The sequence below is a fragment of the Rhineura floridana genome, chromosome 6, assembly GCF_030035675.1.
Source record: "Rhineura floridana isolate rRhiFlo1 chromosome 6, rRhiFlo1.hap2, whole genome shotgun sequence".
NCBI classification, from domain to species: Eukaryota; Metazoa; Chordata; class Lepidosauria; order Squamata; family Rhineuridae; genus Rhineura; species Rhineura floridana.
In genome coordinates, this window is record NC_084485.1 from 122,300,760 (window position 1) to 122,323,877 (window position 23,118).

The 23,118-nt window shown below is 38.6% G+C and overlaps 1 protein-coding gene across 9 annotated transcripts in view; it reads right to left on the reverse strand.

Moving 5' to 3' along the window:
- The window catches only part of LOC133387892 (divergent protein kinase domain 1A), a 185,935-nt gene that overhangs the window by 6,876 nt on the left and 155,941 nt on the right, over positions 1 to 23,118 (reverse strand). For 7 of the 9 annotated variants that reach the window (XM_061633685.1, XM_061633678.1, XM_061633674.1 and 4 more), the window contains 4 exons: positions 22,908 to 23,066; positions 19,120 to 19,266; positions 17,733 to 17,828; positions 11,170 to 11,265 (listed from right to left, as the gene is read on the reverse strand). In XM_061633685.1, coding sequence (XP_061489669.1) covers positions 11,170 to 11,265; positions 17,733 to 17,828; positions 19,120 to 19,266; positions 22,908 to 23,066 — 498 coding nt within the window. Of the gene's footprint in view, positions 1 to 207; positions 394 to 7,827; positions 7,957 to 11,169; positions 11,266 to 17,732; positions 17,829 to 19,119; positions 19,267 to 22,907; positions 23,067 to 23,118 lie in introns of those variants that run through there. The other 2 variants (XR_009763595.1, XM_061633681.1) reach the window with 2 other exon arrangements.

Genomic DNA, 23,118 nt, shown 5'->3' on the forward strand with positions numbered 1-23,118 from the left:
ATCATAGTTTACTGTGATGTACACAAAACAGTCAAGTGTTATGAAGCAGCTTAAGTTGCCGCAAACATCCCTAGGCCATGCAGTTGACAGGAACCCTGTAGCCAGGGTGGGGCAAATAGGTGTACCCCCCCCCTAGAGTGATGCTTCTCCCCCCCCCCCCATTTTTTAAAAAATTGTCTTTGTGACATGACAGACGACAGCCTCTATTTAAAGAATGTCAGCTTGTTTTAAGAACAGGAGCAATTTAAGAATAGAACCCTCTGGAAAATTCAGTGATTAAGGCAGCACGAGTGTACAACAAAAGCCTCACCTGGTAGAGCCCCCAAAAGTCTGCTCATTCAAGACTTTTCCTTACTGAGGGTGGATTTTTCATGTCCCACCTAACAAGGAAGGCTGGTTGACAGGAATACAGAAGTATGAAGAGTATATGTTTAAAGTTATGCAAAAGTCTTAATTTTGAATTTCTAAATTTCTTTGAGAAAGTTTCCTTTTTTTAAAAAATATCAAGGGGAGGGGGTTTGCAGGTTTCATCAGTTATCAAGAGCAAAACAGACAAAAGGAAACAAGATGCTAAGATGGGGCTGCTGTATTGCTTACATGACAAAGATCAAAAGCAGTGACACATGGAGACCAGAAGGTTTCAAGTCAGAACAGGAAACCAATAACTTGATCAAGCAGGGTCATGACTTTTTCATCAGAGAATTACCATATAATCAAAAGTTTTGAAATCTTAATAGAAAGTATGTGATTGAAATGATAGCAAGTAGTCAAAAGAACAGGCTTCCAAATTGCACTATATATTTGTACATTCACATTTGCTCTCTCTCTCTCCTATGGTGTAAACATGTTTAAATGGCTTTTGCTGAATTTGGCCCTTGGAGGCTACTGTTAAGCAACAGGTTTCAAAAGAGAGAAGTTACTTTAAAAAAACTCTCCCTCTTAGATTGCCACATTGAAATGGGCAGACAGTTTTAAATGTAGGATTATACACCTTGGCAGCCATTCAGCTATCTTGGATTGCCTTTTGGAGGAAGGGTGGGACATGAATTTAAACAATGATTATTTATCATAATCATCATTATTATTAGATAGCTCTTAGGCTATTTCTATATTTCAATTCATTTTCATTGTAGGAAAGAGGTGAAAAAGGAAAGGTTGTTTAAGTTGCCAGATTGTGGCCTTCATGTCTATAAGTGGGACTGGAAAAAAGAATGGAAATTTTGTTCATCTATATTTGACTATCATCCAATGTCAAACAAGGAAACAGCAATCTACTGATTTTCTGGGATCCATGTAAAATGCAGCTTAGTTTCCCATATCCACTGTGATCCATATTTGATCACAACTAAAATTATGTCCAGAATCCATTTGCAATTTTATTCCAACATCTCAATACTGAAGGGGGAACACATTACAAAATAAAGAATGCAGTTCAAACCCAAGCCCCATTTCCAGCACTTAATTTCTCTGAAATGGGCTGGTTATTACAACCCCCTTCTCTCTACTCTTTTTAATCAATGTTATTTTCCCTATGAAACCTTTCAATTAACTGTGGGTGTTGATTTCATACATTTTTCACTTGTTTCCCTTTCTACTTCATCTTCCTCAATGGTGTCTCATAACTCAATGAAAAAATAGTCATTTGTATGTGCTTTAATGCTTAAGCCAAAAAGACACGTCTTTCACTAGATTATAGCAAGGAATTTTAATGAGGTACACCAAAAGCATTTAAGGTGGAATAAGTGTTTTGTTGGAACTCAGACACAGTGATGAATATGAACAACATGATTCTCTAGAATTTCACAGTGTTTAGTTGACACTCCGTAATGTCCACACATACCTATGTTAAGCACTAGATATAAGGTTAAGGTAGAAAATAAGGTATAGAGTGAGGCACTATCATGAAAAATTTGACTAAACCCTCAATTTTAATACCTAACTACCATAAACAGCAGCTCTGGTTCTAAGAACACACAAAACCTACCACATACACAGCTGGGGTGCTATACTTATTTAAACATAGGGTCCACGAAGCTGCTGTGTTAGATTGGGTGTTTGCTAACCACATGACCTCACAAGCGCTATCTTATCACATCACAGTTTCCTCAGACTGACCACAACCATTGAAATCAGACTCCACCAGCATACATGCTCAGTATCTGACACGTACTAGCAAAACCAGCAACTTTTTAGCTGTCCAATAGCTGTGCTAACTTATGGGAGGGCAAATCTGGTGGTCTTGTCTTACTGCATTTGCAAGATACCATACAAGGAAAGCACATGATTTATTGCTCTGTAAGCTTTAACCACAAGTTGAAAAGCTCACATTTTAAATCTGAAAGCCAACATATTTCCTTGGGTTATGAAGCAAAACAGCTTTATATTCTACCATACTTCATTTCTACTACAACACTGCACATGCATTTTAAAAAAAAATTCTATTTTGTTAGACAATCTAACGTAAAATTGCAGATTACTTATTTATTTAGAGGGGAAAATCTGATTCTTAATCTTTTGAAGCAAGGCTTTTAAATGCTTATCTTAGATTATCACAATGTGTGCACTTTAGTGTATTGAAAAAGCTTTACTCAAGAAAAAGCCTGACAAGCATCACTCTGGCAGCAGGAACTGAAGAGCCCAAGGGCAAGCAGATTAAGACAACAGCAAAATGCTGTAATATATCAGCAAAGCTTGTGGAATTCTATTACAAACAGTAACTACAGCAGGGGTGGCAAACCTGTGGCTCTCCAGATGTTGTTGGATTCACAATCCCATCAGCCCCAGCCAGCATGTCCAACTATCAGGGGTGATTGGAGTTGTAGTCCATCAACATTTGGAGGCTCACAAGTTCCCTACCCCTGAAGCACAGGCTATTGAGGCCATCAACCATGTTTTCTTTTGGGACTTGTGGCTGGGCTGACTAATGGAGACACTCCTTGCCTTAGTTTACTCTTATGAGTTTGAAAGTTCTCATAAGATGGTACTGGTGAAATCTCTGTTCCAGTCCATGGAATCCTTGATGCCACAGGATTCCATCTTTCCTCCTGTACTCTAATATCTAAACAAAGATGCTGGGACAAGACTTTGGTGTCATCAGCATGCAGATGACGTTTATCTCCCATTTCCCTTTCTCATTTGAACCAGATGACTCAGTGAAGCCCAGCATAGGTCGGTAATGGTACGCTGAATGGCAGCAAATGAACTAACACAGACAAAACTAAAATGTCACAGTTGGTAGTTCTAATCGCCTCCTTGGTGGTTCTCTTGTTTTGGATGGGACTGTACCCTTCCTGAAGTAACAGGTGCATAGTTTGGGGTGCTTCTGGAACCAGGAGTGCATCTTACTAGCTTCAGCCAATATCAGCTGCAGTTGTTCCTAGAGAACAGTAATCAGGCCACTGTTACAAATGCCATGGTTATTGTCAGGCTGGACTACCCTAATATGATGCACATGGGGTTGCTTTAAGAGTGCCTGAAAACTTCAATTGGTTTGGAACATGACAGCCTGCTTGTAGACAGGAGCTGGACAGAGGGAGCATATACTACCTTCATTGTCTAACTAGTTTTAGGCCTAATTCAAAATGTTGATTTTGCCCTTTAAAGCACTGTATACTTTTTAAGGTCAAATTTGAGATGTAGAGAATACTTCCTCTCATATGCATTTAGGTCATCAGATGGGGCCCTGATTGGCCAGCACGAGAGAAAGGGCATTCTCTTGAATGACACTCTCATTATGAAATTCTCTCAATGGAAAGATAATAAAAGCAGCCCTGCTGGATCAGACCAATAGGCCCATCAAGTTTGACTGGAAACAGAACAGTATACTAAATACCTGAGTGCAACAGCTCTCTCCCTGTTTACAATTCCCAGCAATTGGTTATTCAGAGTCATACTCCTTCTGGCAGTTGAGGTAGAAAATAGCCTTATCCTCCATGAACTTGTATAATCTTCTTTTAAAGCCACTGAAGTTGGGGGCCGTCACCACCTCTTGGGGAAGCGAATGCCAAAGTTTAACTGTATGCTGTGTGAATATTCTCTTTCCTTTATTATGAATCTTCCAATATTTAGTTTCATTAGATGGTCCTGTGGTTTAGTTTTATGAGAGAGGGAGAAAAGCTTCTCTATCCACTTTCTCCACACCATGCATAATCTTATACACCTTCATCATGACTGTCTTACACATTCTTTTTCTAAACCAAAAAAACCTCTCTTGGAGGAATTGGTCCAGCCCCTTGACCATTTTGGTTGCCCTTTTCTGAACCCTTTCTAGCTCTACAATATCTTTTTTGAAGTGAGGGGAACAGAACTGTACACATTTTCAAGTGTGGTCTCACCACAGAATTGTATGATGGTATTATATTGGCAGACTGATTTCCTAATGTTCCCTAATGTGGAATTTGCCTTTTTCACAGCTACCACACACTGAGTTAACACCTTCATCAAAGTATCCACTATGCCCCCAAGGTCTCATCCCTGGATAGTCAACTACCAGTTCAGACCCCATGAGTATGGGTGAAATTAGGATTTTTTGCCCCAACATTCTTTACATTCGTTTACATTGAATTGCATTTACCATTTTACTGCCCATTCACCCAGCTTGGAGATATTCTTTTGGAGCTCCTCATAATTCCTTTTTGTTTTAATCATCTTGAACAATTTGGTTACCTCACTGCTCATCCCTAACTCTGGGAATCAGATTTAAGTGTAGTAATTCTTATGTTCATAATTATTAGATTTAGCAGATACATTATTTCTTCCAAGATGCTTACAGGTTTTTAAGAAAGGGAGTTCTCCAACTATAGTATTGGTCTGAACAAGTTACCTGGGGGACAGCAAATGGTTCCATATGTCAAGTGACCTGAAAGGAATGTCAACCCATTCCCTTTTAAATAGAACAATGCAACAGGCTGTATAGCCTATCTACTATGTTGTTAGTAATCTTACTTCCCACATGTTCCAATAACATCTTTACTATATAGGCAGCTATATGGCTGAACAGGGAAAAACTGCCAGAATTTCAGTGTTTTGCCCAAAGTATATTCAAGGATGCTCAACTAACTGCTTTAACTTAGGGTGTCTCTCTGAATTTCTTTTTAGAAACACCAACTGTAAACAATCAAGATAGGATTTGATTTTGCACTTATTTAGTTTTGTTCTGCTAGATTTCCCCAGAAAATCAATTTCCTGGATAAGTTTGGTTAGTTCTCTAGATTACTATTTCCTGAAGTTTTATTTAGCACATTTATGCCCTGCCTTTTCTTTTGAAAAGCTCAATGCAGCTAACACTGTTAAATCAAATACTGGGAGGAAGGGCGGGATATAAATCTAATAAATAAATAAATAAAATGATTAAGTTACTAAAAACAACATAAAAATAACAAAGCAGCTATTACTGTAACTGGGCATCTTTTTCAGCAGTAAATACAATTAAATATACAAAGTTAAAAACAAAATCAGTATAGAAACTTAAAAACCATTCATGGCCCAAACACCCTACTATATAGAAAGGTTTTGGCCATCCAGTAGAGGAGAGTTAACGACAAGGAAAGATGAGCCTCCTTCAGGAGGAAATTGCAGAACCAGGCTGCAGCCACTGAAAAAGCCCTCTTTCCTAAGTGTACTTCTGGGGACACAAAGGACCAGCTGATCAGGACCAGCTTGCCATGGCAATAGCCTCCCAGCAGCAGTGTCACTGTTCCCTACTGGAAGGAGGAGGGTCGAGGCAGCAACAAGGTTGGGAATGCATGGACACACTGGTAGAGTCAACCCAGCACTCCCACCCGGTACACCCATGCAGATCCAAACTCACCGCCGCCTTAGTCCTTTTGATACACAGCCATGCTGCTGCCAGAGGACTATTGCTGTGGCTCTGTTCCACCAGGCAAGCTACTCCTACCTCTGATGAGGATCTTAATACATGGGCAGGCTCCCACAGGAGTGGGAGATCCTTCAGACACCCTGGCCCCAAACCATGGACAGCTTTAATAGTCATCATCAGTGCTTGAAACTGGGCCCAGGAACAAAACCGGGAGCCAATACAGTTGTTTCAGTAATGGAGTTATATGCTTCCTGTAAACAGCACTCTGGACCATTTGTAGTTTCTGTATTTTCATAGGCAGACCTATGTAGACTGTATTACAGAAATCCAGGTGTGATGCAACTAAGGCATGTGTTGCCACAACTAAATCAACAGTCTTCAGGAAGCAGGTCCCACATATTCCCACTACTTAACCGCATCCAATAGTAGCCCTTTGCTTATGTAGTATGCATTATTTATCTACAAGTAATCACTTAGCGTTTACAATTTTATTTCTACAAGCAGAATCGTTTAAAAGCAGGGCATTTGATCTCCAACATGTCAATCTTCATTAAGCCCATCTTTAGTTAGTTCAACAGAAGCATGATTTGAAGAAGAGATAGTGCCTATATCAGAATCTGTTGCCATTTGCATTAGGTAGTTAGGAAGAAATATCAGATGAGTTGCAGCATAAGGTGCATGGAGATAGTCAGAATGAGCCTTTAACTTTGATGTTGGGGGGGAAAGGAGGTATAAATGTTTCACAAAAAAACCCTTCCCATCTGACTAATCTATGCAAGTGTTTTTAGTGTGGCTGAAAGCTTAGACATACAACAGTTATTGTTTACATATAGTTTAGCTAAAAAGCAGTCCTTTCTTATCAGAGACTACCTGAGCAGTTTGGGGCCCAAGCTTATCTCTTCTCCGTTCTACAGCAGCTGCCAGGCAGCAAAACAAATCAAGGCACAAAGGGGCCATGAAAAGAGGGTTGTTTGGGGATAACTATATGAAATTGTGTTGGGAATATAGGAATGAGGATTAGCTCACATGAACTACCCAAAGATTCATTTTTATGGATTAGAATTGGAAATTGCTTTTAAGTTACTCCAGGCATTATAACTTGTATTTATGTTTTAATTTTTTATCTTGCCCATCCTTCCAGCAGGAGCCCAGGGTGGCAAACAGGTTAAAACAGAAAGACCAGACAAAGTTAATTGCATTCAACTACTCACAAGAAATGATAAAGTATGAAAGGTCAGTAAATATGGATTTACATTAATAAACATCACTACTGATATGTCAGTATTGTTACATATTGGATGTAAATATTGCAACCATTTAATATTCATTGTAGAAAAAAAATTACTGCACCCAGGTCAAGCAAGATTCAATTCTGAACATGGAAATCACAGAAGTCAACAACTCATGAAGTGAAAAACATAGTGAGGCAAGCTGTCTCTTTCAGAACATAATAGCTTTCAGAACAAGGTATCAGATGGATCCTCAGCTACTGAAACATCTGAAACCGGGGGTTTAAATGTTATGCAAAACCACACTACAACAGCATTATAAATCAGGTATTACTGTCATGAGATAAGAATAGCGACTCTTACTGTACAGAGAAATGCCACTAGAAGACGGAAAGGCTCTCCATAATGAAAAATTATAGCACACATATATACAAATGTACAACTTTTCACACAGACAAACAAATCCGAAGTTCTTCTTCAGCTCTGCAACTAGAAACCACTATTCCTTGCTTCTGCCTCCCGGGGTATTTTGTGGTTTCTTAGTTAATTGTGTGGGAAAGCCTATCAATTCTAACCTTATGTACCACTCCTGTAATCTACATCGCACATTTGTTCCTTGCAACATCCAACAGGAAGCCAAGACAACTGTTTAGGAATACAGAGCATACAAAGAAGCAGCACAAAAATAAAAACCCACCCCATACACTAAGGCAGCTTAGGCAGTTTATAATTCATTCAGTATGAACTGGGAAGAATACAAATGTGAGAATATATACTAACATGGTCAGCAGCCTCCTTTAGTCCACGCTAGATGAGGCTATCTAGATATTTATTCAGTTGACCCCCTTAAGACCCCGTCTCAACTGATGATGATGGTTTCAATGTATCTTCCTGAAGAGGTCTGCTTTTCTAAATATAGAACAAAAATGGCAATGAAGCACGTATGTCTACCCTTTATGTCAAATGCTAAGTACAGGCAGCAGGTACCCCTTGGATAACTCTCTTTTCAACCTCCTCACAAGGAACCAGCATTTCAAAGCAATTGTGGCCTTGCTTTCGGATAATATGTTGGCCAAGAACAGTTCTGTGTTTAGTGACACAATTTTTTTTGCCGAGTGTGCCACAAATTTAGCCCAAAGCATGGAACAGTGGCATTCTATGCTAGACTAGAAAAGAAGACTCACACATGCAGAGTCATCTTATTTTGCATTTACTGAATGCATTAGGCTCCAAAGGCAAGAGAGAGGGCAGGCCAGATTAAGCAATACTCAAGCTGAAAGGCCTTCCCACTGTTCAGACTCCCACCGCATGTGATAAAACTACACCACAGGTGCTATGAGTGCCACCCATTATCTACCAGAGCCTAATTCATAATCTGAGGTATTAATGAGCCAACTTTGAGACACAAAACCCGCTCTTTTTAAGAATACTAATTTCGGCAACTCTATCCAGACACAGAATTTAGTTTCCTATATTTGTTTTGAGAGATTTATTGATTTTATCTCTTGTTTTTAATGATGTTTTTATGTGTAATTTTATGCATATCTTCTGGCTTATAACAATACATAACAAACAAAAACAATGTATATTTTAATTGGCTTGTGGATTTTAGACATTTTGGTTTATAATTTTATTTATCCGCCACCTGGGAGACTTTTTGATCAGTGGTTTTTAAAGTTTCTAAATAAACAAATTCTACCTGCTGTACTTTCACTGTTATATAACTCTTGTATATGAAGATTTCAATTTCTTATTGTTTTTCCTTTGTTAGATGTCTTGAGAAAATTTTACTCGAAGGTCAGATAGACTGTTTTAAATGAGACCCCCACTTGATTATGCTTATAGTGAAGATTTTGGTGAAGTACTGTTCAAAACTGAAGACCACCACAGATAAGACCAACTTGGTTATTTTCTGAACCGTCATTTTGAGAAATTAAGCTTTTTAATAATATAACTGCAAATTAAGCCAAATCTTCAGCAGGTATCAGTTGGTAAAATGTGGCTATATCCTATTTATACCAAGTTAAAATCTAATCACCCTCATTTTTAAATACACTAGGAGTACCACACACTGATTTGTCTCTCAGACTTGAAGGATGCAGGCAGGCACACTAAAGTAACTTCCATTTATTTCCCATGTTTTTGCTTAGTCATCTATGAACATTTCCCACATTTAGCTGGCCAAAAATTGTGGTCACAATGGGTATACCACATCTTTAAAGGAAGATTCAACTTGCAAGTTTAACCATAGCTTGTCTACAAATGTTTAGAACAGCAAAGCAAGAGGGACCATTCATAGGTTTTTTTTGGGGGGGGGGGACCTCATTGATTCATATTTATTAAATAGAGCTTTGTAAGATCTGCACTGCAAATCAGACTTCAGTTCTTCACCAATTCGTAGCATCCCAAACTGTGTTAGATTCAATATGAGTTTATGTAACACAGACAAATGTATTTTGCTTTTTAAATTTTGCCATACTACAGTGGTTGACAACTCCAAAAAAAGAATAAAAAAGTGATGTGTCTAGGGTGAACAGGTAGATCCTCTGATGTAACTTTCGTGTTAGCAACCCACTTAGCACTTCATTTAGAATATATATTTTTTACACAATGTATCACAGAAGCAAGCATTAATTTGATTAACAAGTTGCACTATTAAGGCTTTGTTCCTGTGATTGCTTATCTGGGAATAAGTCTCAGTGAACAGTGAGTGTTAAAACAGGAGTTCGCTACATGTGTGGACTGTGTAAGACATTCAAAATATTTCCAAATACAAATGAATTCCAAGTGAATCTATCCACTATGGACTTACTCTTAAGAGCAACACTAAGTAGTCACTATTCTTACTATCAGCTCAAGCTGTTCTTCAATTATTAGTTCTTTCTTTAAATAGTCTCCAGAAGAATAAAATTACACAATGTATGAACATTTAGGATGCAATCCTTATACACAGATGGAAGCAACTGTCCCACCCCCAAATCATGTCCCAAGTAGGTACAGGACTGCAAGCACTTGCTCGAGATGCATGTAAAGCAAATTGTTAATCTGCACCTAGCTGAATTAGAATGTGCATGTGGAAAAGGAATATGTACCCATTCAAAGCGGTGGAGATACACTACATCCTCACTTGGATGAAAATTCATTTTAGATGCATATCTGAAATTTCAGTGTATGTCCACAGTTCCCAACCCAGCAAATGATATGCACCTGTAAGCTGTTTGAGTGCACAGATGCCCTTAGCTGGATTGGGACATAAATGTTTAATGCAAGATAGCTGAATATTGATTTCTCTCAAGTGAGTTTAGCGTTTGTTAAAGGTGCTGGAAAGATTGCAGACTACACCACTGATAAAAAGACGAAGCAAGATCCCCATTATAATCTCAAGAGATGGGCCCTACAGAAGTTCTAGGTACCTCAGATCCCTTACCAATTTGTATTATTTTTCATACCAACCAGCAACACAGCAAGTGACAACATAGCGACAAAACTGCACCGCCCTGCTATTTCTGTTGAAATCTACTATGTTCATGCTTTGAGTAAAGCCACTTCTGATGTGTATTGCTGCTACATTTTAACACAATGATATCTTTGCACAAAATAAATTGTTTGGCCCAACATTCATGTTCAAGTGGAAATGTTAGTTTTCAGAATTATAAGACGTTAGGGCTGAAATATTAGATTCTATATGTAAGTTCTCTCACATATATGTAAATGCCTCTTAAGTGAAAAATCTAAATAAATGAAATATTACTATGCTATTGTACATATTATTATGAACTAATTATAGGCAAATGACTCTTAAGTGAAAAATCTAAATAAATCAAATGTTACTATGCTATTACTCATAGTATTACACTTTTAACACACACAATTCTCATAAATACATGTTAATTCAGGTGAGCTAGCAGTCCCAATGTGATTTTCTATTGATCTTGAAATACAGTTTCTTCGCATATTAAAAAGCACTGCCAACATTAAGGATGTTTTAGAGTCAGAAGGAATTATTAAATAAAGAATGTTAAAAACAATAAAATAATAGTTACCCAGAATCAGAAAAAAAACCCCACTTCAAGATACTGGAAAGAAACATACATGAGCAAAAATGATAAACTTTCTACTTACCTCATGATTCAGCTCTGCTATCTGATCTTTCAGTTCTCTGATATACTGACTTGAGTCGGAATTATTAAGCTGCCCCTGAATTTTCCCTTCTTCTTTCTGTCCCAGAAAAGATAAAAAATGTTGATGATGTATTTCAAGATTAGTACTTTTATCCTTATGTTTTAAACCATTTCAGCAAGGTGGATTCAGAGGGTGGCATCCAACTAAGCCATACTCAAAGCAGACCAGTGAAATCAACATACTTAAGTTACAGAGCAATCCATCTTGTTGGAGGCTGGTGGGAGCAAGCTGTCGGAGGGGTCGCCACATCCAGAATGCCTTCAAGAGCCTCTGGGAGGGGAGGACACTGGCTGCGCCAGCAATGCATGGTGGAAGGAAATAAAATACATGTTTCGTGCCAACACCCCTTCTCCCAGCATACTGGCTACCAGGACAGAGGGCAGCAGGAGGGAGCCAAATGGGACCAGGATGTACCATTAAGTTCCCCCTCAGCCCCTCCCTTGACACCCCCCAGAATGCCCCTTTTTTGGGTCTTCCACCAGCTCCTCTTACACCAGGCTGGCTTCTCTGGAGGATCTCCAACTGAGCTAGCTGGGTCAGGGTGAGGTACTTATGCCAGTGTTGCCAGCCTAAGCCGGGACCCAGCAGGAGATCCACCATATCCAACTCCCCTCAGCCCAGCATAAATAGCAGTTAGATGAGGCCTTTAGTCATTGATCGACTCAGAGTATGACTCAGCTGGACACCATCCAGAGCTTTCCAAGTTCACGTAATGTATTACATTTGTTTTGTTTTTTTAATTATAATTGCAATTTTTTTACAAAGGAAAAAATAATTCTGAATTTAACCAGAATAAATTTGCATAATACTTCAAAAATAATTAACCAATGTAAAAAGGAAAGGGAGGTAGGGACAAGAATCTATATCATAACCTTTTAATAGATTAAATAATCATTTTATCATCCTCACCAAACCTTTCAAAACAATGTAAAACCACAATATATTTTAAATTAGCCCTAGATCATTGTTATATTTAATAGTGTTAGTGTGTTAGTGTACTGCCTTCACGTCGATTCTGACTTATGGCGACCCTATGAATAGGGTTTTCATGAGGCTGAGAGGCATCGACTGGCCCAAGGTCACCCAGTGAGCTTCATGGCTGTGTGGGGATTCGAACCCTGGTCTCCCAGGTCGTAGTCCAACACCTTAACCACTACACCACACTGGCTCATATATTTAATAAATGGCTGCCAATCTGTTGCAAATTTATCTTGTCTTTTCGTTTTTTTCCTTTACATTTGACATGAGTTAACTTTGCCACTCATGCAAACATTTTCTCTCTCCATTCATTAACAGTTGGTATTGTTGCTGATCTCCATTTTTTCCCCAACAAAAGTTTTCCTGCTGCCGACACCATATACGACACCAGTTCCTGGGGTTGCATTCAAGATAGTGCTAAGCAGATTGTTCTGGATTTCTCCTTGCGCAAGGCAATGATCTTCCCATCTTCTCCATCCCCACAACCCCTAAACCTGTTCTGGGTTTCCCCTCAACCCACCAGAGCAGATTTACCTGAAGCAATCTGGCTACAGAAGAGCCAACTTGTGAATCTCTTAACTTCACTCTGAAGCAAAGGTTACAATAAAAAGTATCTGAACAGACCACCATGTAAATAAAACACAATAGATTTTTAACTAAGAACCCCAATCCTCAGGATAAAGCAGATGCTGTTAATCAAAATGATAATTTTTTTAAAGTGCACAAATACTTCCTTGAATGCTACTGTTTCTACTCTAAAAAAAAAAGCCACAGGAAGGAGAGATTCAAGATGGGCTTAGCAAACGAACTCCTTGCCAAGGATATGGGGCCATGAGAAATGGGGGAATCCCAACTTTTTCTAAAAGCTTGGTGGTGTACACATAAATCATGGTCACGTCTCGGAAAAACAGATATACTCTTATTTCATATCTAGCAATCTGAGTATCCTCAGGTTTGAGAAGTAGTAAGAGAAAAAAAAGACTGTGGGAGCTAAGCTACGTTGGAGTAGCCTTCCTCAGTCTGGTCTGCTTTATGAAGTTTTGCTACTACATGGTGATGACATTTTACACTGAACACCTATGTTTATTCATCAGTTGTGGGGGATGCATGGCCTTATGGTGACTGCGATGATTCATTTTAGGCTTTCAGAAAACACACCACACTGCTAAAGAGTAAAACAAAGTTTCCTGTAATCACAAAAATGGAAATTCTCTCTTTAGAACTTCAGGACTTGTAAAAGGTTTGTGCAGAAACCCTAGAAATGTTGGGGCAGTGCCTTTATTTTTCCTAGCAAAGTGAATGATAGAAACCATTGATACATTTGTTCTGCAGAACATGCTAAACTTGAACACTGACACACAGTGCTAAGACAGACTTCCCATGTGAAGTTTAACATTTTGTACTTTAAAAAGCATACACTTAAATTTGACAAAACATGGAGAGAGAAGATGGGAGTCATCTCACCCAATATTAATAGATGTATATACTTTTGCAAAAAAACTGTTGCTACTTATGCAAAAAAAAAAATAGATTGAGGTCCTAGTATCAGTATAAATCCTCTCAGGTAGTTTGAAGTTTCACAAGATAAAGCCCAATACGAACAGAACAGAGTCAGCTAGAACAAGAAAGCATTCAGATTACCATAGATGGATTTGCCAATTATATCTTCGTACGGCAGGGATAAAAAACAATAACACACCACACATTTTGCTTGCTGTCCCCTGACAGTCTCTCCAAACCGTGATTTAACTAGGGACTTGCTAGTAAAGTAATTTCTGTAGTAATGTGGGCGTAGCACTACTAAGCATACTTTACATGTTTAACACCAGCGTGTCTTACACTTACACCTAAACTTTTCAAAGAAAACTGTATGGTTTAGGGTAATTGCTGTGGCCCAATTCTGACCCCAAAGTGGAACTCCTGGATTCTCATATGAGTACAACTACTTTGAAGAAAAGTATCTGGTAAATTATTGTTCCATTGTATCTTTGTGTGTCACCAGGCTTACGCAGACAAGAAAATATTTTCTGCACCTGTTAGTTAGCAATTTGTTATTGTAATATTTAAGCATTTCTTACTCTGTGTGTGCGCGTGCGCACATGTACACGCTTGCATATATATCTATAAACCACTTTGATTTTTTAAATGAAATCGTGGTATATAAGTGTTTTTATAAATAAATAAATCTTTACCAGCTTTAAGACAGAACTATAAACTGTACTTTTCAATGCTGTATTTTAAAATTGGTGTGACCCGCCCTGGGACCTCTGGGTAAAGGGTGAATAATAAATAATAATAATTTAGTTCTACACCACTCTGAGCAATAGGCAGACTGTTCAAATGAACAAATGCAAGACTTTAACACAATTTTATCAGTCTTGAAGTATCACTGAAGGGTCTTGGGTTCCTTATGCTATATAACAGCAGCCATTAAAACTGGAAGGATAGGAAGTGGCTATATTAGTTTCAGAACCTTCACAGAAGATCAGACTTAAACAGAAAGCTCTGTGACTTCCTCTTGGAGAAATTGTTTGGTACAAGTCAATCCTATACTTACAACATTAACTTTTTAAAAAAAGAAATCAAGTCCTGTGTTTAAGACACAGTTCAGCAACATCTTCTCCGTCTAGCAAGTAAATGTCACAAGAGGTCCTGCCTGCTTAGTGTACACAGTTATATTTACAAATGCTTATACTAGACAGTTAGTTTTCCCACCCCAGGAACAAAAACCCACATCAGAACTGCTGCATAAAGTGCATAGCTACACTGCTATGCTTAACCCAGCTCCACAGGCTTCCATGTACAGACAAACAGGGATGTACATTTCCACTCACTTTGGCCCACTTTTGAGTCACCATTCAAGTATTCTATGTGCAGGGCATTGAAAAGCACTCCTCTGCGGTAGTGCTCCAAGTGGTAGATGAGCCATTGTGATGTAGCAGTTAGAGTATCAGATTAGGACCTAGGAGACCAGAGCTCAAATCCTTGTTGTTGTTATGTGCCTTCAAGTCAATTACGACTTACAGCGACCCTATGAATCAGTGACTTTTAATAGCATCTGTCATGAACCACCCTGTTCAGATCTTTCAAGTTCAGGTTTGTGGCTTCCTTTATGAAATCAATCCATCTCTTGTTTAGCCTTCCTCTTTTTCTGCTCCCTTCTGTTTTTCCCAGCATTATTGTCTTTTCTAGTGAATCATGTCTTCTCATTATGTGTCCAAAATATGATAACCTCAGTTTCATCATTTTAGTTTCTAGTGATAGTTCTAGTTTTATTTGTTCTAGAACCCAATTATTCGTCTTTTTCACAGTCCATGGTATGCACAAAGCTCTCCTCCAACACCACATTTCAAATGAGTTGATTTTTCTCTTATTCACTTTTTTCACTGTCCAGTTTTCACATCCATACATAGAGATCAGGAATACCATGGTCTGAATGATCCTGACTTTAGTGTTCAGTGATACATCTTTGCATTTGAGGACCTTTTCTAGTTCTCTCATAGCTACCTTTCCCAGTCCTAGCCTTCTTCTGATTTCTTGACTATTGTCTCCATTTTGGTTAATGACTGTGCCGAGGTATCGATAATCCTTGACAAGTTCAATGTCCTCGTTGTCAACTTTAAAGTTGCATAAATCTTCTGTTGTCATTACTTATCCTTATTTAGTGACTTGCCTAAGGCTACCCAGTCAGCTTTGTGACTATTTTCTTATAGGGCGGTTGTCAGGATAACACGGAGATGGGGAACAACGTACACTGCCTTGAGAACTTTAGGAGAAATGTGTGATATAAGTACAGTAAATAAAATTAAAATACAATACATTTTAAAATGTATGCCAATAGAGTTGCTACAAACTACTGAGATTGAATCTGTCCAAATTTTGACAAAAAAAATTCAACAAATATGGAAAACTAAACAATGGCCCACAAACCCAATTCCAAAAAAGGGGATCCCAGGGATGCAGTAATTATCGAACTATTGCCTTAATATCCCTTGCAAGTAATACTCAAGATTCTACAACAAAAGCTCTTACTATATATGAAGCAACAAATGCCAGATGTCCAAGCTGGATTTAGAAAGGGAAGAGGCACCAGAGATCATATAGCAAACATATGTTGGATAATGGAACGGACCAAGGAATTGCAGAAGAAAATCGCCCTGTGCGTTATAGATTACAGCAAAGCCTTTGATTGTGTAGTTCATGAAAAACTATGGAATGCTTTCAAAGAAATGGGGGTGCCACAGCATCTGACTGTCTTGACGCGCAACTTATACTCTGGACAAGAGGCTACTTAAGGACAGAATATGGAGAAACCGACTGGTTCCCCATCGGAAAGGGTGTGAGACAGGGGTGCATCTTATCACCCTATTAGTTTAATCTATATGCAGAACATATCATACGGAAAGCGGGATTGGATCAAGGTGAAGGAGGTGTGAAAATTGGAGGGGAAAATAATTTAGCATATGCAGATGATACCATACTACTAGCAAAACCCAGTAATGATTTGAAAGGAATGCTGAGGAAAGTTAAAGAGGAAAGCACAAAAGTGGGACTACAGTTGAACGTCAAGAAGACTAAAGTAATGACAACGGAAAATTTATGCAACTTTAAAGTTGACAATGAGTACATTGAACTTGTCAAGGATTATCAATACCTCAGCACAGTCATTAACCAAAATGGAGACAATAGTCAAGAAATCAGAAGAAGGCTAGGACTGGGGAGGGGAGCTAGGAAAGAACTAGAAAAGGTCCTCAAATGCAAAGATGTATCACTGAACGCTAAAGTTAGGATCATTCAGACCATGGTATTCCCGATCTCTATGTATGGATGTGAAAGTTGGTCAGTGAAAAAAGTGGGTAAGAGAAAAATCAACTCATTTGAAATATGGTGCTGGAGGAGAGCTTTGCATATACCATGGACTGCGAAAAAGACAAATAATTGAGTGTTAGAACTTATTAAACCATAACTATTACTGGAAGCTAAAATGATGAAACTGAGGTTATCATACTTTGGAGACATAATGAGAAGATATGATTCATTAGAAAAGACAATAATGTTGGGAAAAACAGAAGGGAGTAGAAAAAGAGGAAGGCAAAACAAGAGATGGATTGATTCCATAAAAGAAGCCACAGACCTGAACTTACAAGATCTGAACAGGGTGGTTCAGGACAGATGCTATTGGAGGTCACTGATTCATAAGGTCACCGTAAGTCTTAATCAACTTGAAAGTACATAACATTTAAAAAAATTAGAATTCAAGCTGTGGGGTAGAAGTGAACCATGATTAACATAAACCATGCTTCACTGGCATTTACCATGGTTATGAGCATCAAAGATGGAGCTTACACACAAGAAAAATGGACCCCTGTGGCCTTTGCCAATTCGTTAATGGATAGGCAGCATTATGTCTACACTGAAAGGAAATGTTAAGAATTATCCAAATATGGGTCAGAATCGAAGGGAAGAAGAATAAAAACACAAAAAAGTATGAAGTAAAAAATAAAAGGAATGGTTTATGCTCTTACCTGGATTTCTAGTTCTGCAATATGTTGCTGGAGTTCTGCCACAACTGCTATGCTATCTGCCTCTCGGAGTCTTACAGCCATTACTTCTTCTTTATTCTAGGAATAAAGCGGCGGGGAGGGGGGAAGGTGGAGAAAGAAAACATTCAGGAAAAAAGTGACTCCTAAGGAGTTACAAGTACAAGTTGACTCACATTTCAGGAAAACTGATTTGAGCCCAGATGACAATGTCTCCTTTTATTCTAAATTAATTCAACAGTTACTTCAAGAAACTCATTGACCATACAATCAAATTTAACTCAATACAATTAATGATTTATTGGCTTTATGGCTTCCCCCCCCATTTTTTTTCCAATTTAAAAAAAAAAGTTTACATGCGAGATTAAGTAACCAAGTATAGCCAGTTTATGAATACAAGGAAACAAACGTTTTGACTTATATGGTCTATTGTAAAGGAGCATACCCACAACTTGAAATCTCCAAAGTTGCACTTGCCACTACAGAACTTGTGAGTTGTTCCAGAATTCAAAGCATGGGAAAAAAATAATGCAGGTTGAAGATAACCTCTTCCCCCTCTGCACCCCTGCAACCTGAAGCAGTATTAGTGTGCCAACAGAAGAATGTCCATCTCTACTTGCCCTTTAATATTTTTTTCATGTGCATACACAAGAAACATAATAAAAAGGGACACATTTAAAAAGTAAAATGAAACAAACTGTATGAAGCAGAATCTCACTGTCTTCAAAAGTGCATCCTTGTCAGAATCAGGAATCCAATTAGCATTTGCCTAGCCCTCAAGGTATATATTCACATAGGTGAATACACACAATCCCAGAAAGTCCTCTCTCAAATTCTATATGGTTAAAACATAAGACTAGGTTCTAGGATGATAAATGGTGCCAGAAACAGTCAAATGGCTGTCCTTAGATCTCGCCTATGGCACCTTAATCTAAACACTGGTATTAAACTGAATACCTTGCATTTCACAAAGATGATGCAAACATCCTGAGTGCTGCAATGCTCACATATAGACAACCACGCAATGTAAAACCCACATTGAACACTTAATTCTACACTCATATAGGCCCAATAATTCTTAAGAACTTATCTGGGAGGCTTTCATTAAGAGTTATATGAACATATGGCTCTCCAGAAAGCTATGCAATAGTGTACAAATGAGGAGATAAATGCCTGATTTTTAAAGATGAAATGCTCTGCCCGCACGTTTAATGTATAAATGTTTAATGTGTCCCTAAGTGACAATTCTGCAATATATCAAATATTCATCCTGAAAAAGCTCTCAGGTAGGTTTTGTTACTTCCCAATACTGCTTGGTTTTAAAGTGTATGGACAGTATATTCACTACATTTTATTTATCTATTTTATGTACCTTGCATTCAATCTCCGCTTGCTTTCGCTTTGATTCAGTTAGCTGAGTCAGAAGTCCTTTGTTTTGAGCAGACAGATACTGGACCTTCCCTTGCAGATTGGCAATCTCTTGCTCTGCCCTTCGCAAATGGTTGCTATTTATCTGGTTCTGATATTTAGGAACATTAACACGGGGAGAAAAATGGATTATATTAGCTTCAGTCTGCTGTAGCAAGTGTCTAAAAGCTAGTGTAAGCCTCATAGGTTGTAACTTGCACTGACATAGCCATACTAAACGCTAAGCATTTACTTGTTGTCAAAACAGTTCCGTCAGTCCAACACATTATGAATCCACCATGTATGACGTTCTCTGAGAAAAGAAACTTTCCTTAAAAGCTACTTGATATATATAAGCCTTCCAGCTAGGTTGCCAGGTGATGTACCTAGTGATCTTACCACTAGGACATTGCCAGAAGAGGCTGTTTGGTTTTTCTGCCAGGAGCTGGGCATAGCTGCACACACAGCTTCCTCCTTGCACCATACTTAACTGCCAAGTTGCATCCTGCCAGGAAGTGAGAATGATAGTGGCTCTTAGGACAAGATATCATCAGATTACAACTCCCATCATCCCTGAACACTAGCCATGCTGATTTGGAATGTTGGAAATTGGACTCCAACTACCTCTGGAGAGCTGCAGATTCCCTACTTACGCTGTAGAGTGTAACACCTGTGGGCAATGCCAGAGAAATTTCGCTAAAGTGAAGTTATAAACTTCATGTCCTACAAGTTGCATTGGCTGAGTATTTGGTTTCATCATCCTAACCAATAAATTACTTATCTCACTTTATTTAATTTTATGCACTAGGAGAATAGTAAAAAAACTCCTATACCAGGTATGTAGAAGACAAACCAACTAAAACAAAAAGTTACACCAAGTAGCTTTTTTAAAGATGTACTTGTATTGCTTACATGAACGTATTGCTTATTCAAAGCAATCTATTTGTACACATCTCTTATGAATTGATGCATATTGCACATGTGATCAAATAGAACTACACCACCCCCTACAGGCTAAAAGTATTAGGGAAACTAGTTAACTTTTTGCTGTGTTAAAAAAAAAAAGATAAATTGGTGAAAGTCATGAATGGGGTTTAAGCCTCTGCATTGATCTGTTTCTTAACATGCTATAATGAATTATTTTTATCACTGGAGAATGCCCAATTGTTTAAACAGCTGTTTGGGGCAAGGTTTTGTCTTTTCTTTTCTGCTGCTTAATATTTTACCTTATAGTTGTTGGCTACCTTGAGCATTTTACAGGACAGGATCAATATAAATGTCTCAATTTTTTTTAATTGCCAGGGAACACATATTGGTAAGTATACCCTGACAGAGAAGCTGGATCTGAGTTGAGTTTCCTACTAACAAAACATATTACTTAAGACACCACATATATTCACCCAGCAATCAATTTTTTTAGAATATACATACCAGTTTAGGTATGTTATAAGTGTCAGCTTATTTAGGCTTTCATTATGTTTTAAGTGACTTTAAAAGTGTCATTACATTTTCAAGAGCTGACAATCTTTAAATCCTACACACTATTATAGATTAGAAAGTGCAACAAAATCATTAAACAATTTCTCTTCTCTACTGATCATTTCTAGCACCCATTTACATAAGCCTTCATCTGTCAAATTCTGTCATGTTCCAAGTATAAACCTGAACTCTACAGAAATTATTTAGGGAATAACCAACATATTCTGGTAATACTAATACATTAAATACTATATTACTTATTTAGTAAGGATGAACAGTGTGTAAATTTGCAGGATAGAGGACTTTTCAGATGTTACATTCAAGGGAGTACTTTTGATCCAGTAGTTTTGAATGAATGTAACAAATGAACTGTACTGTGTAGATTTGAACACAGTATCCTCCTATGTACCCAATCTGTTCCTGCAAAGATGGGGCTAAAGAGATGCGTTTCAATTCACACATATAGCTCATCTCATTTGTTTCTTTCTCTACGTAATAGAGATTGGTGTCTGCCTGTCAAAGATTAATATTCAGGTTAGAATTCTCCCCAGAATATGAATACCTGAACAGGTCCAGAGGGTGACACCAATGATGCCTGCCCGCTTGCACAACGGGACACCTAGTTTTTCTTCTTCCCACCTCCAGTGCCCCCCTACCATTTGGTGAAAGGTGTAGAGGGGGGAATAGGAAGGAGAACACCCACAGTATGAGCAGATGTCAACACTACATTGGACCTCACCCACAATCTGTTCTACTACACCAGAATAAAACTGTCAAAGAATGGTGAATCAACACTTACTCACACACTCGCACACCCCCACTCTCACACCCCCTCTCTCTCACTCTCTCTCTCACACACACACACACACACTCTCTCTCACACACACACACTCGCACACACACTCTCGCACACACACTCTCGCACACACACACTCTCGCACACACACACTCTCGCACACACACTCTCTCTCGCACACACACTCTCTCTCGCACACACACTCTCTCTCGCACACACACTCTCTCTCGCACACACACTCTCTCTCGCACACACACTCTCTCTCGCACACACACTCTCTCTCGCACACACTCTCACACACACACACACTCTCACACACACACACACTCTCACACACACACACACACTCTCACACACACACACTCTGAACTGCAACAACAATTTTGTTGTTCTAAGTCTCATGGATGTTAGTTTATATAATGAAGTTGTATAAATGACAGCAGCCCAGAACTGAGTGTGCTCCTCTTCCACATGGAAGTTACATTTTTGAGCACTGATTAGCACATTTAGAAGATAAAGCAATTACTCAGAGTTAATGGAATCTCACTATACTGCAATTTGATTGCTGTAAACTGCCTAGAGAGCTTCGGCTAGGGGGCGGTATACAAGTGCAATAAATAAATAAATAAATAAACAAACAAACAAACAAACAAACAAACAAATAAATAAAGCAAGCAAGCAAGCAAGCAAGCAAGCAAGCAAGCAAGAATCCAGGAGTACAAAACACAAAGACAAATTTCTCTGCTGGCCTCACAACCTGGACCAAGAGTAGCCAACATGGTGCCCTCCACATTATGTTGGACTCCAACTATCAGCCCCAGCCAACACTGTCAATAGCCAAAATTGATGGGAGTTGTAGTCCAGCAACATTTGGAGTGCACAACTTGGCTACCCCTGACCTAGATTGTGGTAGTCAAGGCTATCATCTGCATCTTCATTACCCACTCTTCACCCAGAGGTCCCAGGGCTGGTTACAATTTTAATTAAAAACAATTTAAAAACAACCTAAAATCCCAAAATAGGGTGAGTCCTAAAAATACATGTCTCAGGTGTCAAAGGCCAGGGTAAAAGAGGTGTGTATTCAGCATTCACCTAAAACCATACAGCAAAGTTGCCAGACTTACTACCACATTTGTATTCCTCCAAAGATCTCAAGGTAGCAAATATTTAATATCACAACTCTGAAGTAGGTTAGGCTGAGAAATTGTGGGTGGGCCAAGATCTCTGCAGAAGCTTCAGAAATGGAACTTTGAAACTTATGGGCTGGTGTATCCAAGAGGGCCCAGCGAAATTAAGAGAGCCAAGTTAGTCAGGCCCATTAATGTCACTGGCTCTGCTCTGAGTAAGACTAACACTGGATAAAACCCTATGCCTCTCACACCCAAACCCAACATGCTACATCAACTATGCCAGCGATTTTCAATCCTTTCCATGCAATATCTGACATTCAATACCCTGTGGGTGGCTAGTGCTCTTACCCGTGTTTCCATTTCCATCATCCTTTGTTTCACCTCTTTCAACTCCGCTTGTGTTTCTGCTTCTCTAAGTCTGACTGTCATAAGTTCATCTTGCAATTCATTTACAGTGTTCTTTTTGGGTGGATCTTTCCATCTTCCAGTTGTGCGAACTAAATGACGCTAAAAACATTGCTATGTTTTAAAATACACCTTGTATTTCAAAGTATTATTA